Consider the following 22147-nt stretch of genomic DNA (forward strand, 5'->3'; position numbering starts at 1 on the left):
TTTTCTCCAGTATTCCACAAACAAAATATGCGGTTTTAATCCTACTGTACCTCTGTAACTCTCCAGGACAGCATAAGAACATCTGTTTCACTGTAACAGACCCCTCCACACTATCCAGCAAGAACTAAAATACATCCTTCTGAATGGTTGTCTAGTTGCCACGGCAGATTCATCAGGAAATGACTGAACGGATATTATTTTATATTTTTTAAAAAGTATTTTAAAAGTATTTAAACAGTGGGACATTGGTGGTACAAAGAAGATTCACACTGTGCAAATCATTAGAATTTATGAAAAACAAATTGCATACGGCCAAATTCAGAAGCTATAACAATATCAGTATATGTGGCTTTTATAGTAAAAAAAGAAGAAAAAAAAAAAGTAGCATTCTACAAAATCAGCTACAATATGGAAAAGAGCTAGGCTATCAAGGGAAAAACCCACAGCCCTACAAATCACACTGTCTATCCTTAATTCCCTAATGCATTCCAGGTTATGATAAAACATATTCTGCTTTTACAGAAAGTGCAATGATATAAAGATGAATTATCACTATTGGAAGCACAACTGGAAAAGTCACAATTTTTCAGTTCAAATTCCAAATAAGGTATCAAAGGCTATAAAAATAGATCTCTAAATGTAGCATTGCTAGATCTGTGAAATCTGACAAATCTTGACCCAAAATAAATGCAAGAATATACAGATGATATAAACCACAACAATCAAAACAGAAAATGGAAGAATAAATTGAGAGATTTTTTGATTCTGCAACTATGCATTTTCTCATATTGTATTTATTTTCACCTAACACAGTTTCCATATTTTTAAGAAGCATCTATCCTGTATCATACTAGGTTATTGCTGCATATTTTGCTGAACACAGAGGATTTGGTTTTCCTTTTGCAAAGTTACATAAGGTTTTTTTTTCTTCCCTGAAGGAAGTTGCAAACAGCTTGTCGGATAAAATCTGCCAGCTTCCCTCCACAGCGCAGAAGCTCAAGCAGAATTCTGAGCCCAAAACATAGCACGGCAAAGCCCCTGTTAAACATACTTCAAAAATCTTGCTTCTGCTAGTACATTAAACATCTGCAAAGTGACACAGCACCATTCATGTGTTCGTATTTCAAGTGGGGTAATATGAAAGTAACTCAATAAATGCATCTCTCCAAAATGCAAAAATCTTAATCACTGTCAAAAAAAAAAGAGAAATATATACTCTCCTATATTCCAAGTCTCCTGTTTTGGGGAGAAAGGGCACAAAACCAATTTACTGAATAACCAGTCAGACAACATACTAAATTTTCAGTACCTATGTCTGAACCTAACACATCTATTTTCCCGAAATCTGGAAGAAAGATTGTTTGCATTCTCTTCTCATCCCCATATACTTGGCCATATTCCAACAGGATTAATGCCTATCCTACTCCTATGCCCTAAAGAAAAACAGTTGTCCCAGCTCAAACAACGGGGACAAAACTAGACAAGTATCTGAATATTCTGTAAAGCTCAGGAAGAGCAACAAATATAATTTCATCACACAGCTCTGATATATATCCAAACAATACATATTATTTGGCAGATTCACTTAAACTACTAACAGAAGAGAAACGAAGTCTTTGGTATAACGCCATTGTACTTGACCCATTTGAGAAATTTCACTCACCAGTTACTTTGGGAATCCCCTGCAAGCGCGGCACTGGCAATGCTACTATTATACCCAGGTTTGTTCCAACCAGCAATAAGCCATGGCACACCAGGAGGCTGGTCACAGAAACACGCTGCTGCCCTGTGAATTTTAGGAAGTGCTCTGTTACTTACGGGTGATGATCTTTCCCTAGGTCAAAGTAACTTCAGGCAAACACAATCAGCTGTACTGTCTCATTCAGCAAAGCACTCATCGCAAAGGCAAATACGTTGCTGGATTGTGGAATTAAACTTCACATACACAACAATTTAAATACTATTAAGCTTCTTCAACATTCTGTCCTAAATCTCTAAACCATAGTATCTAAAAGCAGACATAGATTATCTTTACAAATATGCTTTTATGAATATATTGTTTGTTTATTCTCAAGAATAAAACTGAAAGGCATTTACCTTCACAATACTCAATAATATATTGCCATAACACGCTATACTCAAGACTCAAACCTGTTCACGATTACTTTTTTCTCCTCGTTTTTATTCTGTGAAACCATATCAGAAGTGCTCTGTCTCCCGTCAGGGTTTGGGTCCTCCCATACAAGAATGGCGTTGGCATATTGGAACAAGTCCAGTGGAAGGCAACCAAGATGATCGGGAGACTGGAGCACACAGTGTACAAAGACAGGTTAAAAGAAGTGCTGTTTGCACCTCTCTGACAGGAGGGTGCACAGAAGAGTGTCAGACTCTCTTCGGATGTGTATAGGGTAAGACACAATGGACCAAATTTGGAACACAGGAAATTTGGATTGTAAGCAAGGAAAAGCTTCTTTGCCATAAGGCTGGTCAAACACTGCAATGGGTTGCTCAGAGAGCTTGTGGAATCTCCATTCTGTCCAAAGATATTAAAAATTTGGCTGGACAAGTCCTTGAACAACCAGGTCTAATCAGGCCTACTTCCAAGAAGGATGGACAAGATGAGCTCCACAGTAATTCCCAAACAAAATTATTCTATGATCTTCCAGAACATGTTACTTATGGGATTGCTATTTTTCCAATGAAAACAAATTTTTGCTTGCAATGCTTACTAAATATGTTTGATTCAGCTTAGATGGATTTTCAGAATGGCCTTGCCAAGTTTCAAAAATGGAAACTACTGCCTGCCCAAACTTCTGCCATGGCCCAAGTTCACGTGGAGGAGCATTTAAACTCTGCTGGAAACCTCCAGGTTCAAACCTTGCATGTAAAGTTAATCATAAATCCAAGAACATGTAAGAGAGCGGTCATTCCCATCTTCATCATAGCTCTCAAGCTGTTGATCAGTAAGTAGGGAATTTTGATTCCACGTCTGATATAACTTGGATGAACCCACATGTTCCACACTTTAGAAGAGGACCTTAATTATGGTGTTTCACAAATGAATGCATTTTCCATCTTGTCCCTTGAAGCTGAGCCAATTTACATCGAGAATATATGAATCACAGACCCACTGGGAAAGCAGGGAAGGAGCAGCTTGACTAGCCCAAAGCACTGAACTGGAAAGAAGGAGGCAGACCACAGTTCAAGTCTTTCCTCACAGGACTCTACCAAAACAAAGTATTAACCCAGCAGTGGTGTGTTGTAAGAGGCATACGTAGGCTGCAGGGCCAGACCTGGAATTCCAGCTCTGTCTACCTAAAACCACATTCTAAAATACCCTAAAGGCGCAACGATTGGGTCAGCCTCGGCAGGTGTAACAAGCCCAGGTAAGCTGAAGAGTCTCCATCTACTCATGCAGACCTTCAGAGACACCTATGGTGTTTTCCATAAACTGTAGGTGTTTATGCTGGTAGGACTGCATCATCCCTCTTCAGTGAGATAAGCACAGATGGTCTATGCCTGTCAATAAATTACAAGCCCTTTGAAGCTTGGTGTTTGCTCTTTTGATTGGGGTTTTTTGTTTAGCTGGTTTGCTTTTGGTGGGTTTCTTTTTGGTGTAGGTTTTTTGTTTTTTTGGGTTGTGGTTTTTTTTTTTTTTGAGATATTCATGGCAATAATTTAGTTTCCAAAACAAAGCACACAAAGGCGCTCCTTCAGCACAAAAAAAGTTCAAACGGAGATGCCTGAACACCTCTGTGTATTGGAGTTTTCAGAAATCAGTACTTGAATTCTGTGATTTAGAGCTCAGGTTTGCTCAAGTTATGTATGACATGCAAGTCCTCTCCCACAACCAGTTGTGCCACAGCAAGTGCAAAGTAACTGCAAGGTTAGCTTAACCTCACTCCATTTCACTTAAAGCTTGTTTTACAAAGTACAAACATATATACGTTAAGTGCAATTTTTAAACCTCTAAAATTATCAAAACCTCCAATTGTACTTTTACGTCTCAATCCCTTTGCAGAAGCAAGATACTTGCATTTTTAAACAGCTCTTTAATGCTGTTTTAAGCATTTAAAATGTAAAATAATATGCATTATTTCATATGCCAACCCTGAAGCAATGTCTAACCAATAGTTTTTACCAGTGAAAAGTGGTAATATGCATTACTATTTCCATGGGTGAAAACAGGAAATTATCAGCCAGCAACTTAGAATCTTAAACACTGAGCACAACCTTTAGCGTGAACCATCTATATATAGTGAGGTCAAAAGGAAAATCGCTTTCTTTGAAATCATGGAAAAGCAGGAAACATCTGCATCTGAAAATATACTTTGAAATACCACATGACAACTCAAAAAATTGTATACAGTTTGAAAAAGCTATTGAAATATCTTAAAATATTAGTTATCTGCTAGCCAAGGTTTGAAATCATACTTTTCTTTGTTATTTTGTGACTTTTTATTTCGATATATTTCAAATTCAGTGAAACGTCCCCCCCTGCCCCGTAAAACCAGTTCTCTAGAATACGTTCTGCAGTAAGCACAGAAATTAGAAGTTAAGGAAAAATTATAAACGTAAATGCCAAAACCCACCAAATACTCTTATGACAACTTTTAGATCGGACTGTCCCAATGCAACGACAGAACTGTTAAAACCTGTAAAATAATCTGACCAAGATCATGACTTTACAAAGAACTGAAGCCTGAAGAAATGACCAAACTTAAGAAATTAAGCTTATACATGAACTAATGGTTTTATCACCTATGTTCTGCTCTATGCTCACCTTGCTCAGGTCTCAATTACAAACAACTACCAGACCTGGGCATATCCTCATGTGTTCGCACATAGATCTGCTGAAGTCAGCCCTGGGTAGGTGCAAGGGCATACCGATGCATATCTTCTTATATGACCATGCTGCTCTTACTATATAAAAAATATGCCCGCTGTACAGATCTGTTGGGCTGACCTAAAATTTTCCCCAGATTTTGTCATAGTTTCCCAGCAGTAAAATCATAAAACAACTGCATTTCATGGTCTGGCACCTGGTGGGGTGGTGACAAAAAAAAGCCATAACCCTCAAAGTATAGTTTGTTTTCCGCAGAGAGGAAATGATTTTTTTTTTTCTTTGCTCTTCTCATCTCTTTCCAGGAAACACACATGCCATTAGAGGATACATGGATATAAACAGAATACAGCAACTTAGGCAGAAATGACCTCTTTGTTAAACACGTAACCTGTCATCGTCCATACGAGCAATGAAATTACATGTACCGAGGTCACAGAAATCTCTTTTAAAGGACAAACAATTTTAAAGCTGAAAGGAAAAACATGTTTAAGGATGTTCTTGAATAACGACAGATTGAATGTGGCTATGAAAAGACAAGTAGGCTGTCTACTGAAGTACGGTATTCTTTATTTTCGGTGCGAGCTGTGATAAAGGCTGGTGAAAAGCTGCCTTTGTTGAGACTTCAACTACAGATCACAAACACTAAGCATAAACTTGCTCTACAAATGGAGTACAGTGCACTAGTGAAGTGGGTATATTTGTCTTCTAATGTTAATAGATTTCTTTTTCTGTTGCTCAGTATGGCCTCTGTTCAGCTAACAGAGCCGTGCTTGGGCCACTTCAAAGCAATCTAGCTGTACTGTGGTTTGCTAGATAGTGAAATAAATAGTTACCTGAGCCTACAGAAATTATGCTCTTCCTCTCAACCATTTCTCTTACACCACTTGTGCTTTTTTTGGCGTTTTGTTACAGAACACAAGCTTGTTATACATTATGAGGAAATATTTTTGATGATAAATGAAGCAAAGGTATGGTATGATGATATATGAACAGGACTACTCTGGACTAAATGTCTATCCTACAGTTGCCTCCATGACCCTTCTTTAATTTCCAGTCCTGTATTCCTACACACAAACTTCCCATAACTCCATAAAGCAAGAGCCCTCCCAGCTCCATTCTTCATAAGCAGACTGCCAGATTAAAAAAGTTACATCCATCTGATAAAAGATTCTGCCAGACTCAGTCTGCTTTTTTACATTACTAAACTTTGCTGAATGATAAGGACAATCACCCCCTGTGCCGTTTCCCTTACACTTCATTCCTCTGTGGTTCTGTCCTGCCCACTGTGCTGCAGGGTTGTCTTCCTCAAAGCAAAGGAGGTACATCCTTTACAACAAGGAGAGCAGGCAGTGATATTTAAAGCCGTCTTCTAAGAACAAAATTGGGAAAATCTAATGCTATGAAAACTGGTTACTAAGGTTATGAGAACCTCCTACTCCTCTATCTTAATTAGCTATCCTTTAAATATAGCACTGTAACTCTCAGCAACCACTCCTGACAGGGACAGTATTTTTTTTTCTTTTACTTCCCCTTTATAACAACAAAATGAAACAAAACAACTTCATTAACTTCATGAAGTGACATTCCTCTCGTTTACTTTGCTTTAAATGAAGACACAGATGACATCTCCAGGTAGCCTATCAGGCCAATATTACATATTGTTGTTCCTACTGAAATCTTGGCAAAAGAAGTCCAGCTTCTTTGAAGTTATATTGATATCTTGCCTTTTTAATCTCTCTTCTTAAGACTCTTAGCAATATTTTTACACTGATTTCTTCTCTCTCATTTCAATACAAGTTGAATTTTTACCTATGTTATTTTTGCATATTAAGGAACTTCTGTCAGATTTCAGAAAACTAACAGAGCTGTTTCCTTTAAAACTAAAAATCCTGAAAATCCTCTGTAAAGGCAAATACATATTTTTTAAGTATGCAGCTATTTCACTCCTTTTCTGTTTCACTTCGCTTTTTTTCTTTTTTAATCTCAGTATATACTACAGAGGCCTTGATTTTTGCTTTGGCTGCTTAAAGTTCCAAAAGGTCCTTACTGCTGCTTTATTATGTAAACCTCCTACTCCTCTGTCTTTTATCCTTTGTTGTGGCAGCATTATTGGGATCATATAAACAGGCCCAAGAGCGACTGCTAAATAATTGAAATTCATTTCATTTTTAGAATGGATTCTCCCTGGGAACATTTGCTGTAATAATGTTCTACTCCTGAAATAAATTTCCATTTCCATTCACCAGCATGCTTTTTGTGAAGACACTGAGGAAGAAAAAAGAAAGGAACTAAAATGGGTAAGAATGACACCAAGGAGATATAATTAACTACAACTCTTTTACAAAAAATGGTATGTTACATCAGCAGTTTTATTACCATGGCAATGAACACTAAAGCGAAATTTGTTGAGGTTTTTATATGCAGAAAATATGTATAAGGGAGGCCCTACTTCCCTTTTTCCCCCCCGCTACGAACAGCAGAACATATTAAAAGTTAATCTTTTTACAACTGATCTTGATTTCTTTGCATAACTGTGATGAATCCAATCAAATAACCTGTTTAAAGGCAAGCGATATGCTGCTGTTCAGTGTTGGAGCTAGTCAAACACCACGTGTAAAAAACACCCTGTCTAGAACATGATATAAATGGACACAATTTAAAAGAGCTTTATTGCAAAGCTAATGTCATCTGAAAGAAAAGATGATAAGAAGACAGAGACTGGAGAAGTGAAATATTTCTGATGCAAGATTTATACACCTAACTCTTGTAAGAATATAAATATAATCTCAGTGCAGGAAGAACTGGCTTCTGCTAGAAATGAAGCAATAAAGCTGGCGCACACATTGCCCATAAAAACCGCAGAAGCTCGGTCTACCGCAGTCTATAAACAGGGAGAGACAGAAAGAACGGCTGTCCCTTTGTGAACACCTCGTGCTCAGCTACACCAGTATCACTTCTCTGTCCATCTCCTAGCGCTGCCACAGCTCCCACCTCAAGTGCATGCTGATGCTGAGGTTCTGGCCACTCACTTGCAAAACTGATACAGGCCAGCGCAACTGTCTCTGACACTGATGATTTGGGGATGGTTTAACAGCTTTTGTCCTAAAACACTTGAACTCTATCCTAACAATCACAGGTTCCATCTTTACTTATAAGACTAACCTTTACTTATAAGACTAACCTTTTAATTCAGCAAGTTAAAAGCTCTGGTCAGGAAACACTGAACACACGCTGAAATGGCAGTGTGAGAGTGGTTCAGCTGAGTTTGCTCCGACTACTGATGTAACTAAAGGTAAGCAAGTGGTGTTTTGGTCTGGATCCTAGGCCAATTGACTCCATCATGTACTTTGATACTAAGTTCCAGAAGCAAATGCTAAACTATGAAACGCAAACACATTTTCATGGCAGACTGCATTGTCCTACTGTTTCACAGTCACACCCCCCCCCCCAAACACTAAACAGCAGAATCCACCTGGTTATTTACATAATTACATTCATAACCTCTAAGGAGGAGAGCTGCTACTCAACCAGCTCACTGCAGACATTGTTCTTCTGGGCAGATGACTCTGATTTACTAAAGCAAATAGTCATGAGACAGACTCAAAGTCCAAGACAGATCTTCTGATTCTGGCCTAACACTCTGGAGAATGACAGTGATAAAGACAAAACAAAAATGTTAGCATACAACATGATTCAGCTACCTGGCAACATATTGTGAACAGGTGTGGCAATGTTAATATCCTGGAGGTGTTTCAGTGTCTCAGTGTGGAACAGGCGAAGTGTGGATCCAGATGTGAAGGCAATCCAGATCCCCACTCCAGCAACAGCCATGTGAGAGATTACCATCCCTTCCTCTTGATGGGCTTCAAAATGGCTCTGTAAGAAAAAACAAGGAATCTGTGGGAAGATGCAACTGAACAACATCATTCAACCCTCCTCATCAGCTCTTCAGTGTAGGCACTGTATCTTTGTCCTCTGTGCCAAGGACAAAGCTAGCTTCCTCTGCTTTGCTCAGGATACGTTCTGGCTGCTGCATGTGCCGTGATATTTTTCCTGTTACCTTTTTTTTGAAAACACATCCTCATTAGTATGGAAGGATTCTCAGCTTGAGCCAAAGTTCTATGTAATGACAGAGTAACTTCACAGTAACTTAGATATTGTATTTAATAAAAATATCACATGGTAGGAGCTTGCAAGCCTCTAACAGCTCAGACATGAAAGGATTTTGTATTTCTTTATTGATACTCCATTGGGAAAACTACCACAGATAAGGTTCCTGGGAGCGGGCAGATTTTTTTCTTAATATGTTACTTATATCTACAGCAGAACTCTAAGCAATAAAAAATATTTTTCTTCTGCTGTTAGGGGGTCTTTTCAGAACAGGATACTAGAATCAAGGAAAGACTAATCTTTAGAAAGTAGAGTGCTTATGAATATAAATACACAATTATTTGCTCAACTACGTACTTAATATGAGCCTTCATACTGTGGCTTGCTTTTCAACTCATAGACACTCCTGAATTTCACAAGTATTAGCTATTTTGTTTTCCTGTCCTTCGAAATACTGTTGCTTCTCATTAGAAAGGGCAAAATCATTCTTCTCACAATAAGTAATACAAGGCTTGGAGGATAGACCTTTTTCCTTGATCTAGTGCCTTCACAGTTACAACTTCTGCATGGCTCCAGGAAGACGAAACCTCTTACATGCCCCTGTTAACATGCAAGATAAAGCTGTAGTAAAGTTCTTTAATCATTAACAAGAAGTAGGGTTTTTTTTTTCCAGTTTTGTCTTGTAAGTAGACTGTCTCTGAAGTTAGACGCAGCCTTTTAATGTTGTGCCAGCTATTAAGAAATACAGAGAGCTATTCTGATAAACATTAAGCTTCCTTGGCTAAATAAATGACAAACTGTTCTTGGATACAAATCTCTCTCCGAGGGATATGGAAATAAATATCTGCTCTAATATTCACACCACATATTATATACTCTTAATTATATTTACAGATAAAATGCAGAAGTACCTGCTTCCTCCTTGTAGAAGTACACTTACATTTTCCTTGTATTACAATTAAGAGCTACATTTTGGTCATTTTGCATCAAAACCTAAATTACATGTTTCTCAGGATAAGCTCTTAGCCTAAGACAGTTATGTTTTGAATATGTTAAGGTTATAGATATACTGTTCAAATTCTCCATCTAAATTCAACAAGCAGGCCAAGAACAAAGAATAGAAGTTTAGACTTTCAGAAAGTGTAACTTTTGATATTATACTTGGTAGGCACTTACTTTTCCTTTCATGCCTTATTACTCCATAAATTAGTACTTTCTACTGAGAAACTGGCTGTTTAAAAACAAGGAGAATTTTGGTTTTTCATTCATTAACACTATTCTTCAAATGTTCAGTTTTTAGTACATGAACAGAGAAGTTTCTCTTCAGCTATTAGGCAGTGGTTTAGTTTAGCTTTTAAGTGTTACCGTATTACCTTTTGTCTCTTTGAATAACAACAATGGAGAATGCAAGGTAAGCACCTCTGGCAGGCACATTTATATTCACTGTTTTTCTCAAATAAGCTCCACTCATTCTGTACTAAATGATATACACAACTTGAAAATCATACAATTTATTCAACAGAAGAGTTCACCCATTAACATCTTTCAAAGCCAAAAAAAGCTCTTATGACTGAATTTCCCGACATTCTCATCATGCATGTTTCATTGCAAAATGGATTTTAAAATAATAACTTCTGTTTACAGATTCATACATCCCTACAGTGATGACCAACTGACTTTTGAAAACTTCTCTGGGACAGATCCAAGGCTGCTGAAGTGAACCTGACCAGCAACTCGCTCTGTTTGAAATTAGAAGAAAAATGAAGCAGATCATAAGAAATTAATTTTCTCTGGAGTGGTCTGACAGCAGCTGACAATTCTGTTGGTGCCACTGTAAACTACTTGCACATGCAATTTTGTCACATTCCATTTTTTTACCAGCCAACTCATTATACTCCCACTCAGTCCGTCCTGCCGTTCGTACAGCTGTCTGCTGAAACGCACAGACACATTTAAAGTAAAACTGTAATACTGTCAATGCCACAAGAAGCACGTAAAAAGAACTATTCTTCTCATTCAAAGGGTCTTCTAACATGGAGCAGGAACATACCCCAAACCTGTACATTCTTTTACAAATGTGGAGGTTTTTGTATAGAGGAGAGCTTTGACATCTATTTCAATTACATGTTTACCTGAAAACCAATAGCTGGCCTTTTTCTTCAATTATTTTTTTTCTTCTCATAATAAGAAATACAAAGGATCTAAAATGCATTATGACCTTTGTTATAAAAAAAAAATTGAACTTCATCCTGCTTTTCTCTTTTAGTTGTCATACCTACGTTCCTCTCTATCCAGAGCCCAGCTTGCTTTCCCTCAGGCTCTCTCATTCAAACTCTATAGCAACACGAGAGCTGCAGAAGACATTCTGGATGCTGCAGCCCGCCTGCCCAGCCACGAAGCCCAACACAGCTCACTATTGTTTCAGCAGCGCAGGGCATAGTGGGAGTCTTTCTTCTGAGGGGGTGCTCACTTGCACCAAACAGCTGTGCCAAGAACTGAACCACAATTTCTCAAGCTTCGTGAGAGATGGATAATGGGCATCATTGTCCACAAGGTAAAACAAATGACTTTTACTACTTGAAAGATGTTACAGTACTAAGGCAACATATACTCATGTATAGGGATTTTCATTTGTTTTATTTTTCCAGCTGAGCATTTCAGAGTAACTTGTGTATAGTTAGCCAAGTTTTAAAAACAAGACAAGACAAAACAAACCAGGATGTAATGCCATTCTGTTGGTGACTTTATTCCGTTAAATACTCTGGCATTTTTTTTTTTGTTTTCAAAAAAACACATACTGCCTTTGTAGAGCGTGAGGGTCTACAGGCAGAGACCACTATGGGATCAAGGCCTATACCCAAGAGCAACACAACCATCAGATCTAGGGTCAAGACTAAGGACACATTTCTTCTTCACAGAAAAAGTATTGGTGTGTATAATTATTATATAACACCAATTGATGCATTTCTCACACGTCCCTTGCCAAGGACCTTGAGGCGTTGTGCCAGTCTGGGGCACTGTGCCAATAAAAGACATTTCCTAAAACATTCTATTACAGTAACATATCATTAAAGCAAGTGAATTCAGAGTCTTATTGGTATCAGAGGGGAAAAAAAGCAGGAAAAGTGAATAACATCCAAACCCAATATATAGGATGCCAAACCTGCTAATTTATTAATAGTTATTGAAAAAAAAGCTTCAGTAAGAATCTTAGAAAAGCAAGGAGGCACAGAATGAGATTGTTCTCAAGGATAATGTACTTTGCACTTTGCAAAGGACCTGTGAAACAGGGAGTGCCTCACAAGGACAAAGTTTACAAAATGGTCTTGAATACGCTCACGATCTTGCGCAAATATGGCCTGGAAACTAGACAGATGCCTTTATAGATAATGTACATGACACAGAGCGTATGATATGTATGCATGATAGAAGTAAGCAATGAACAAACAAGCAGCTGTAATTTGAAGTACATGGAGTTATAAGGGAGTTCTGCAAAGAGAGAAGAATAACAGTTGAGCCCTGTGCAACATCTGGATTCCTGTTGATACAGCAAAGATGAGTATTATGCAAAAAATCTTGAGTCAAACCATTACTACTAACTCTCAACAAGAGAGAGCACAGAGGGAGAACAAACATTTCCTTGCTGCTGCTTCCCTTCATACAGCAAAACTTCTGCTCTGCACAGTAAGGAAGAGGTAACTCAGATACATTCAGCTGCTGATATTGTTAAAATATTCCTTACAGACAGTCTAAATTGCCTCATGTATAATATAATATTGAAACAATCTTGCCAATGGACATGGTAGGCACATCATAGCAGGCCACTTTTGAAAACATAAACCCAGGAAATTATCAAAACAAGTCAGGCAACTGAGCAGGTAGCAACAGCGAGAACATCGGGGAGGGTTTAGTCCTGTAAGATGGTGAAAACAAGATCAGTACTTGTATGTGTCTTAGGACTAGTAAAGAGGCAACAGAAAATCATCATTTGTTCCAAGTTCTATGAGGAAGATGACATGCTATGGTATGGATATTTGTGTGGAATAAAAAAGATGACCCTCAGCCAGTCACACAGAAAATCATAATGTTCTTGAACAAAATTATGTGTGTCGAGAAAATATTATTCAACCCATATGCACCATTTCCAGATGCACCAGTTGTTATACATTGTTTGCCGCAGCATTCATTGCCTGTGTATTAATTATAGCTATAAAAGTCAGCGGATCTATAATAATCTGAGGTCTGAATACAATGGATGGGTTAGTTCACAAAGCACTCTGGAAAATAAAAGAAACCTCCTGTGATGCTTTTGTAGGAAAATTTGTAGTAACAACTGAAAAATGAAACTACCATGCCTGAGAGATATTGATAGAATTTGTTATTTTATCCCTCTGAACTTCTGTTTTCAATACTGCAATCCATTGTGCTACACTGTATTTTGATAGAGTAAGCTTTTTACGTTCTTTAATCCTCAAAGCTTGTCTAACTCTGGTTTTGTTCTCCTGTGCCAAAATAGCACAGCATAGCCCAAACTGCAGTCATACCACCTGATCTAGGAAGAGCTTTTTGGCAGAATTAGGCCAGAATTGCCAAACTTATTTACAGAGATCTGGCTGTATGTAACCAACCTCACACAGGAACAATCTGGCTTTGATCTCTACATATTTCTTGGTGAGAATCAAAGAGATTCGTCATCGAAATCTGTATGACAGCAACCAGGTGTCCCAGAGCTACCCTGCCCTGGCAATGAAGCTAACAAAAGTCCATTTCAAGCACCTATCCAAATCACTCTCCCAAAGTGATTTTTTTTTCTCATCATACCATTCAAACTATCAACAAAACAAGCCTTAAAGAAAAACAAAGTAGAAAAATATGACCTGAGCATCTACTGGGATGAAACAAATCACCCAGAAAGCACAGATAGAGACAGAGGAGATTGGGATGTTAGCTATTTCCCTGCAAACCCATGACAATGACTCACAGAATCAATTGTACCAAACAGACAATTGTTGGGAGAAAACACGATCATCAATGAAACAAAAAAGCAGCAACAAAGCACACAAAGGATGCGGCTGTGAGCTCATCGCAACTCCTGTTTGAAAGAACTTCATGGCTGTAAACATTATGCAACTCAGTGTAACTCTACTGTAGGTTGAAGAAGAGTCTTAATTCCTAACATTTCATCAGCTCTAAACTTTAGACCACCAAGACATTCTTTGGGTGGAGGCTGTAGTTTTGACAGAAATGAGGGTTTAACACTTTCTGGAAAATGTGGTCACAAATATGAGCTTGAATTCTTAACACACTTCTCTCCTTCCAGAAAAGATGACTTTTGTATGATTATTCATTGGAAAAATGTCCTTACACAAATTTTTGTAGGCCACTGAAAAGCAAAACTCTGAGGAAATATATTATGAAATCATCACAAGTAACATATAACTATGTAGAGGCAGCCTCTTAATTAAACCTTCTTCTGGAATTAACAGGCAACTCCTATAGGCACCTACTTCTTTGCTGCCTTTCCTCAGATCTCATTTTTAGGCAGACCTTTTGCCCCAAATACTCTGTGAGTTCCAAGCACCTTATGGAAACCTGGGGGAAAATGAAAGCAAACCTAGGTCTAATGACACATCAGCAGAGAACATCACAGCAGAATTTCAAACAGCAGGGAGTGGGATTTAACAGAACTGAAACCATATTTCAATAAAAGCTTCCTGAATTGTGAAGCTGCTTAAACAGATTTTAATGTTTAAATTTCACCACTTATACCCTGCAGCATAGTTATGTGAGCAATGCTTTTAAACACATTTACCTCTATGGAATGTGTCACGGTGCTGATTATAAAAATTTGTCCACCACATGCAGCCCAAATGGTCTCCTCCATCACAAGCAGACTTCTAACAGGCAGAACCCCCAGTTTAACTATCTTCTGAGGTTCCGTGTTCCACGTCCCATCTTCAATAAAAGAGAAGAAGAAAGGTTATACACAACAAAATGGTAATCTTTGTTTCAAAACAGTTTTGAAAACACTATCTCTCAAGCCTACTGCTCGAATCTCTGCAAGTTGCCACTTCAAGCAAGACTGTGATGTAAATATATTTAATTTTAGCTTCCAGGGTAGGTTTGTAAGGGTAATGCAACATTAAGGAGAACCACCAACATTTCAAGATGAATCAACTTCCAACTAGGACAGAATCATTTTTATGGGAAAAGTAGTCGGCAAGATTTCTATTGTAGGTTCTAATGAGCTCAGATGACTCTCTAAGAGCACGCTGATGGAACAGACTTCCTGTGACTAGATGCTTCATTTAAGAATTTTTTTTTAAGAAATTAAAACTTAATTTTGTGCTATGTCCTTACTTCTGTTTTTTTCCCCTCCAACTACAATCCAGTGTTTTCTGTAGACAGCAATTAGCAGATCCAAATTACATTATGCATGTGTATGTGGCACAATCAATTATTAAGAGACCTTCTGATAAAAACTGCATGCCGCCACTTACTGCTGTAGTCACCCTCATCTCTTTGAAACAAGGATTAGCAGATTATTTCTCTCCAAATTTAAGAGCTAGCAACATGGGCTTCTTGAAATAGTTGTAGCTGTCTCTTTTATACATACAATTTGACATCCTACATATGTCAAGAATCATTTAAATACTTTTATATTAGTTTATTTCTATTGTAAGCACTCATTGAACATAAAGTCTCAAAGACCACGTTTCTACCCATTATTCTTTAGTAAAAATATCAAAATCTGTCCAAGTATCTGTTTTTATATTAGGATAAAATATGTCAAAAAGGATCCATTTCCTCACTTTAAAGCCTTCTTCCTGCATAAGCTGCAGAAAAGTTGTCTACTGACACCTGGTTTCAACTCAGTAACCACTTAAATTTTGATTGATGAGACCAAGGTAAACACATCTTTAGGCATGCACTTAAGTACCACTTTCTTCCTTTTTCCCCCCAATAACAAGTGCATCTTTTATTATCTGCTTAGGTAAAGGGGTATGAATTTTCCTGCTTCACAGTAACAGCAGCAACAACAATAATGAGGAGCCTCAGCTCTGGAGTACTTCTCATTGCTTCTGCCATCTGCATGATGCAACCTTTGCTGAGTCATTCTCAGGATGTGGCCCTCTTCCGAAAGCATCTTTGTAAAAATGACATTTTGTTTCAGGCCGTCAAAATTGTTTTCATTATTTTAGTTTGCAAGTGAGAAGAGTGTTACCAGTTATTAGCCTGCAAGCTCTCCCAGCGATGTCAAACTGTCTCTGTATTATTTGTGACTCATATGTGCCATTAGCAATAAACTTCTACAAAAGTTTTCATTTGCTAGCAACCACATTATTTTCAAATTAAATTCTTAAGCGGAGGCTGCCCATACCCTGTGAATGCTTTATCCACTGCAGGCAGAGCACAAAGCTTTCAGAGAGCGGGGCTGCACGTGTGCGTGTATCATGACTTTTGTTGCGTAAGTTATGCTGACTGCAGAAGTTGTAACAGCATCCAGTATGTAGCACCCTCGTCATTTCCTTTTCAGGGACAAAACCAGCATAACTCTAGTATATTCTTACTGTGTCTTCTGAAGGATAAAGACTGTGAATTTGGGCAAAGAGCAGTTATGCTGAGCAAGAAGCTATCTTTTCTTCTGTAGTTGTATTTTCACACTGAACAACACATTAATGTACAGACAAAACTATTTACTGAACTCACCAGCTCTTCCTGTTAAACACATTCAAATGATACAATAATCTATACATAAAGCACAGGTGATACTGAAGTGACAGGTGAATAGGAATTTTTGGGATCTCAACTGTGGACTCAAATTTTAAGCACAATTTAAATCCATTTCTAGCATCTAAGGTGGTTTTTTTCCTTTAATCTGGATCTTTATGGCCCCAACTTCCATGCAAATCCTCAGATGTCTAAGCATTAAGCCATTTTATTAATTTTGATCAAGTCTTATTTAAAATTGTTACCTAGGTTTTGTAATAGTTTTGAGTGAAAAGGAAAATCAGTACTGGTGTCAGGTGGATGTTGACTGCAAAATAAAAATTCTAAAACAACTTACTGCAAAGTTAGGAGATGAGTTCAATATTAGAAATGTTATAAATACTACCAGTGTTATGAATATTTGATTCAACAAATATGCGTATCAAAACTCAGTTCTCACAAAACCATTTTCTGCCGGTGCTGTTATCACAGCACTTAACAATACAGTTAGCCTTAAGAGTTCAGTGAGATTGGACATATGAAAAATGTCTTGAAAATGCCATGTGATAAGGCTATTCTGCAGTGGCTTTTTATTCCTTCCTGCAAGCACTGCTGCCTTCTAGATCAGACAGCACCTGAGACAGATGAGGGGAGGGAAAAAGAAAAGAAAAAAAAACAAAAAAAACAAAAGAGGGGCAGGGGGAGTCTCTCTAGTCTGGTAATTAGGGCAGTATTTAAACGATGGGTCAGCTGTGTTCTGGTCCCTGCCTCAGTGAATGCTTAATTAATTACACAAAGTGAAATCGCACCGGAAGGAGAAATTAAGCACTGTGCATCTCTCCTCTTATTTTGTGGCAGCCAGGGAAATCGTTCCAGAGTTGGAAGCATGGGTACAAATCCTCTCAAGCAAGGCAAGGGATTAAGCCTGGTAATCCAACATACTTCTGCGAGTGATTTAAACTCAGGCTGCTAGCTAAAAAGCAAGATCATGACTTCATTTTGCTGACCAAGAATTTTATCACCCATTGCAAAAATTACTTAGCAAGTTTGTGTGTAGTTCACAAGTTGTTTCAAGACTTATCAAAATCACACTTCTCTTAAAACATAATTCTCTGCCCCTCTCTCTAGATCTCAGCAGACCCTATTCCATACCTGCCTGCACAGACTTCTTGTTTGACACTGGCTATTTCATGTTATATGTCTGATCATTGCTTCTAAAAATCTAAGTGAAAAGAAGCATTATTTCTATTCTACTTGTGTAAACGCCTGCAGATTCAAGCCATGCTTATGTTAGCAGGTCCAACAACTGGCACTATTCATGTATTTAATATTAGGTGCAGCACTTGCAAAAGATAAGGATTTGATGTTATAAATCCTTGGGTCGTTACTGATTTAATAAATAATTTTTTTTCCAAGAAAAAAGAAAAGAGGCAAGAAACAGTAGCCATGATAAAACTTTTGCCAACAAAATCTCGAGGCATAAAATAGGACAAAGGCAGTGCAAGCAACCCAGCAAACTATTTTCTGAAAAGCAGGAACTGAGCAAAAGAAAAATAAACAATGGAGATGTATATAATGCATCTCCCAGAGACCTGGCTGGAGAATACCTACAGGAGTGCCCACAGAAGTGTGGCTTGTCTTAAAATTCTCTTCAATCAATGCCTTGTTCCTGCTCTCTAAATAAGCACTGTTTTAGTTATAGGAAGATTTTATGGTCATCGTTGTCTCTTGAATGCTGAAAAGCCAGACAATAAAGTTTTCTTCTACCTATGAGGTAAGCATATAGCTACCAAATGAGATGCAATATGCAGTTCCTTTATCCTATTACCAGAGGCTAGTCTGTATGTGGAAAAATCAGTTATCTACACCCTGAGCAAATAGAAGATTGAAGCCTGACACCTGCGGAAACAGGAAGGAAACAGTGAGAGAAGAGATAGGGGTTTTCCTTCTGCTTTGTGAGACAAGTCCGGTCTTGTATTAACAACATTCAGATTGCTGTACTTGCAAGTTTTAGATGACCTGGATCTAAAACTGGCCACATCAAAGCAGGTATAGACTCTTACTACAGAGACACCAAATGCCTAGTCCACAGGACATGACAGTCACTGGCAGTCTCTATAACATTACTGTAATGGAATATAGGCATCTATATGAATTGCAGGTACAGGTATTTGCAGGAATGAGATATGTCTGCAAAATCTGAAAACAGGGTCAAATATAAAAACAAATCTAGGGGCTTCTAGAAATAAGATATCATAACTTCTGATATTTGCATACTAGATTAATATTTAAAACATGAGAATGCAGTTAAGCACTGTTGTGTCTACGCACTAATAGATTTGTGTTACGCCACTATTTGTAATACCTTCTGTAAGTCACATTCCTCCAAGTTATGTACCGTAGTTTATACCCCAATGTTGAACAGCATCTTGCAATGCTTGTATCAGACTGTTTAGCTGCATCAAAGTAAGGTATCTTATGCTTATAAAATATTTCCAAGACATTTCTAAGACATGTATAAGGACATTATTTCCATTAGTGCATTTGGTTATTAGTCTCCTGATTTTTATGGATTTTAGAAGAACAGTTATCCTTCTATTCACTCAAATTTAATTAGATAGGAAAGGTTTTAAAACAATGTTCATTTTTAGGACAGAATGTTCGCTGTTTTCTCTTTCTGTGATTTGTTTCCATAGAAGACAATGAAGGAAAGTAATATTATTTTACAATAATTTATAAAAATAAGTTTTATCATCTAATTTATAATTTATTAGTATTTAGTGGTTTTAATAATTATAATTTGTTGGTTCTTTCCAGTCTTCATATGAGATAAGCTAATAAAATATAGTTTATCTCCTCAGAAAGTCTTTTTAAAGTTTGTAGTAGTTTTGCCTTCCTTTACGCTTTCAGCTGAGCTGAACAGAACGTGCTTTTTAGTTAGTAGCTTCCTCTCTTGCTTAGCAGCACTATTGATGATTTCAGCAGAGCTGCCAACACAGCCCTGGGAACAGCGGTCACTGGTTAATTTGTGCAGTGGAGCACAAACATTTTTTCCATCACATGGTACATAAACTAGCACTATTGAGGAGTAAGATGGTAGTTACGGAATTAAGTAGTTTAGCACACTTCTTACCCCTTGGAAATAAGCTGAGAGAGACACCCAGGTCTGCCTTTCTAAACAAGGTGGAACTAGAAATGTCATGTGCTACACATGCATATAGTAATTTTTTCCTACATATGCAACAAATTCTTCATGCTAGATAGCTGACAGAGCTCCACCTAAAATTATAGAGAGGGGTGGTGCTGCAAGTCCCAGCATCAGATATGCAAATAAGACTGATATCAGAAATACCTTGACATTGCTAACGGGTATTAGGTGACACTGCTAACAGTGATAACATAGTCAAGACAACAGTATTTACTTCTTTTTCAATATCACCGCTTTAGTCCTTTCCCTAACAGCTTAATACCATTACTTACTTTTCACAGCAATACCTCTCACCACGTCTACTGTAATTAGCGATCACACACCAGAACTGCATGCTTCAGACATGCTGGAGCAGTGCATGGATCCACGCAAACTCTGAAGTTTCACATCACAGAATCATCAAATCACAGGCTGGAAAGGACCTCAGAGATCATCTAGTGATATCAGTGCTTTACATTCCACATATTCCTTCTTGCCTGCATTTGTCAAAGTACACAATTGTCTTGACAAACTTATCAAGGTATCCTGCTACTCCTTCACTGTTGTAACTGTTTCCCCTTACTCTTGTATTTCCTTTCAGTTTTGGTCCTTTTCCTTGATATTAATCCTCTGATTAGTGTCACGAGGCCTCCTTGGACACGTAACTCATCAAAACTCTTGACCAACTTCAGAGCTGCCTATGTTTTTACCAGTGAAGTCTCTCTGAAGAACGTAAACTTCTGTTCTACACACAGCCAGAATTGCCTCAGCAATTGTTTTACGTTCCATTGCAATCCTCAAAGTTGTGTGTTTCTTCCTTTCCTAAACCTCAGGGCCAGAACCTAGCAGCATACACCTACAGGAACAAGCTCTGCAAAAACCTACTAGAAGTCACAGCTTTCATTAAAACATGCAAGAAACTTCCTCTTACGGGCACATGGGCTCAGTTCTCTCTATGGCAAAAGAAGATTCACATCAGTATCACTGGGCTTCCAGAAGAGAAGATCTCTACCCACCCAGGCAAGGGCCGCTTGGAGGGGCAACAGCATCATTCCCAATCCCTTCTGCATACTAAAGCTGAGCCACTCTTGAAAAAAAGAGTTAAAGACTGGGTGAGAGGCAACAGAGCAAAAGTTTTTGTATTAAATAATAATTTGATAAAATAGAGATCTCTTCAGCTGAGAGCCTGGTGTCTTAGCCGTTAGGATACTATGAGACATTACATGTCCTATTTCTCATATTCTGTTAAAAAAAATAAAGGCATGATTCATCCTCAGCTTAAGAAACTGATTAGAGGTATAAGCTCTGCATTCTGAATCACAAGTGGCACTCCTCTTCCTCAGCAGCACTTGGAAGTAGGATGTAATTAAAAAATGCCTTGTTTCAATTCCTTACTGATTTGTTTGGACATTTCTCTACTCACAGAGTCACAGGTTGGAAGAGACCTCTAGAGGTCGTCTGGTCCAGCCCCCCTGCTCAAACAGTGCCATCTAGAGCTGGCTGCCCAGGACAGTGTCCAGATGTTTTCTTAATAGCTCCAAGGATGGAAACTCCACCACTTCTCTGGAAACTTGTACCAGTGCTGTCACCCTCACAGTAAAAAAAGTGTTTCCTGATATTCAGAGGGAACGTCCCCTATTTCACTTTGAGCCCATTGCCTCTGGTCCCATCACTGGGCACCACTCAAAAGAATCTGGCTCCATCCTCCTTCCACCCTCCCTTCAGGTACTTAGAGACATTGATGAGATCCTCCTAATTCTTCTCTTCTCCAGGCTGAACAGTTGCAGCTTTCTCAGTCTTTCCTCACAGGAGAGATGCTCCAGTCCCTTCATCACCTGAATGGCCCCGTGCCAGACTCTCCAATATGTCCATGTGTTTCTCATACTGAGGAGCCCCAAAACTGGACCCAACACACCAGTACTGAGCAGAGGGGAAGGATCACCAAGCATGCTGAGTGCTGTGATTTTAATTGTAGGGGTGAGTGTGCAAGGGCTTGCTGTGGGTGCTGTACACATGAGTGAAAGGCTACACATACCAGTCATGGGCCAGAAGGATAGCCATTGTAATCAAAGCAGCATGTCTTTTTTATGCATCTATTCTGTCACACTAAACAAACTACTAATGTATTAATTCTTCTACTCTTTGCCACAATCATTCTGAGGTTTTATTTTCTTATTCCTGTTTTTCTCCATACTCTTTACAGGACTTCATGGAGAGGAAATGTATATCAATGTCTAGAAAAAAGGAAGTAGCTGGAACTGACTACAGTATATCAGGAACAATACACCTATGTT

General features: G+C 38.2%; 1 protein-coding gene across 7 annotated transcripts in view; it reads right to left on the reverse strand.

The window, feature by feature from the left end:
* ARHGEF10 (Rho guanine nucleotide exchange factor 10) overlaps positions 1-22147 on the reverse strand; it is a 118001-nt gene that overhangs the window by 5418 nt on the left and 90436 nt on the right. For all 7 annotated transcript variants that reach the window (XM_064447950.1, XM_064447955.1, XM_064447953.1 and 4 more), the window contains 3 exons: positions 14769-14911; positions 8548-8722; positions 1664-1786 (listed from right to left, as the gene is read on the reverse strand). In XM_064447950.1, the coding sequence (XP_064304020.1) occupies positions 1664-1786; positions 8548-8722; positions 14769-14911 (441 nt within the window). The remainder of the gene's footprint in view (positions 1-1663; positions 1787-8547; positions 8723-14768; positions 14912-22147) is intronic.

The sequence above is a fragment of the Phalacrocorax carbo genome, chromosome 3 (assembly GCF_963921805.1).
Source record: "Phalacrocorax carbo chromosome 3, bPhaCar2.1, whole genome shotgun sequence".
In the NCBI taxonomy this organism is placed as follows: domain Eukaryota; kingdom Metazoa; phylum Chordata; class Aves; order Suliformes; family Phalacrocoracidae; genus Phalacrocorax; species Phalacrocorax carbo.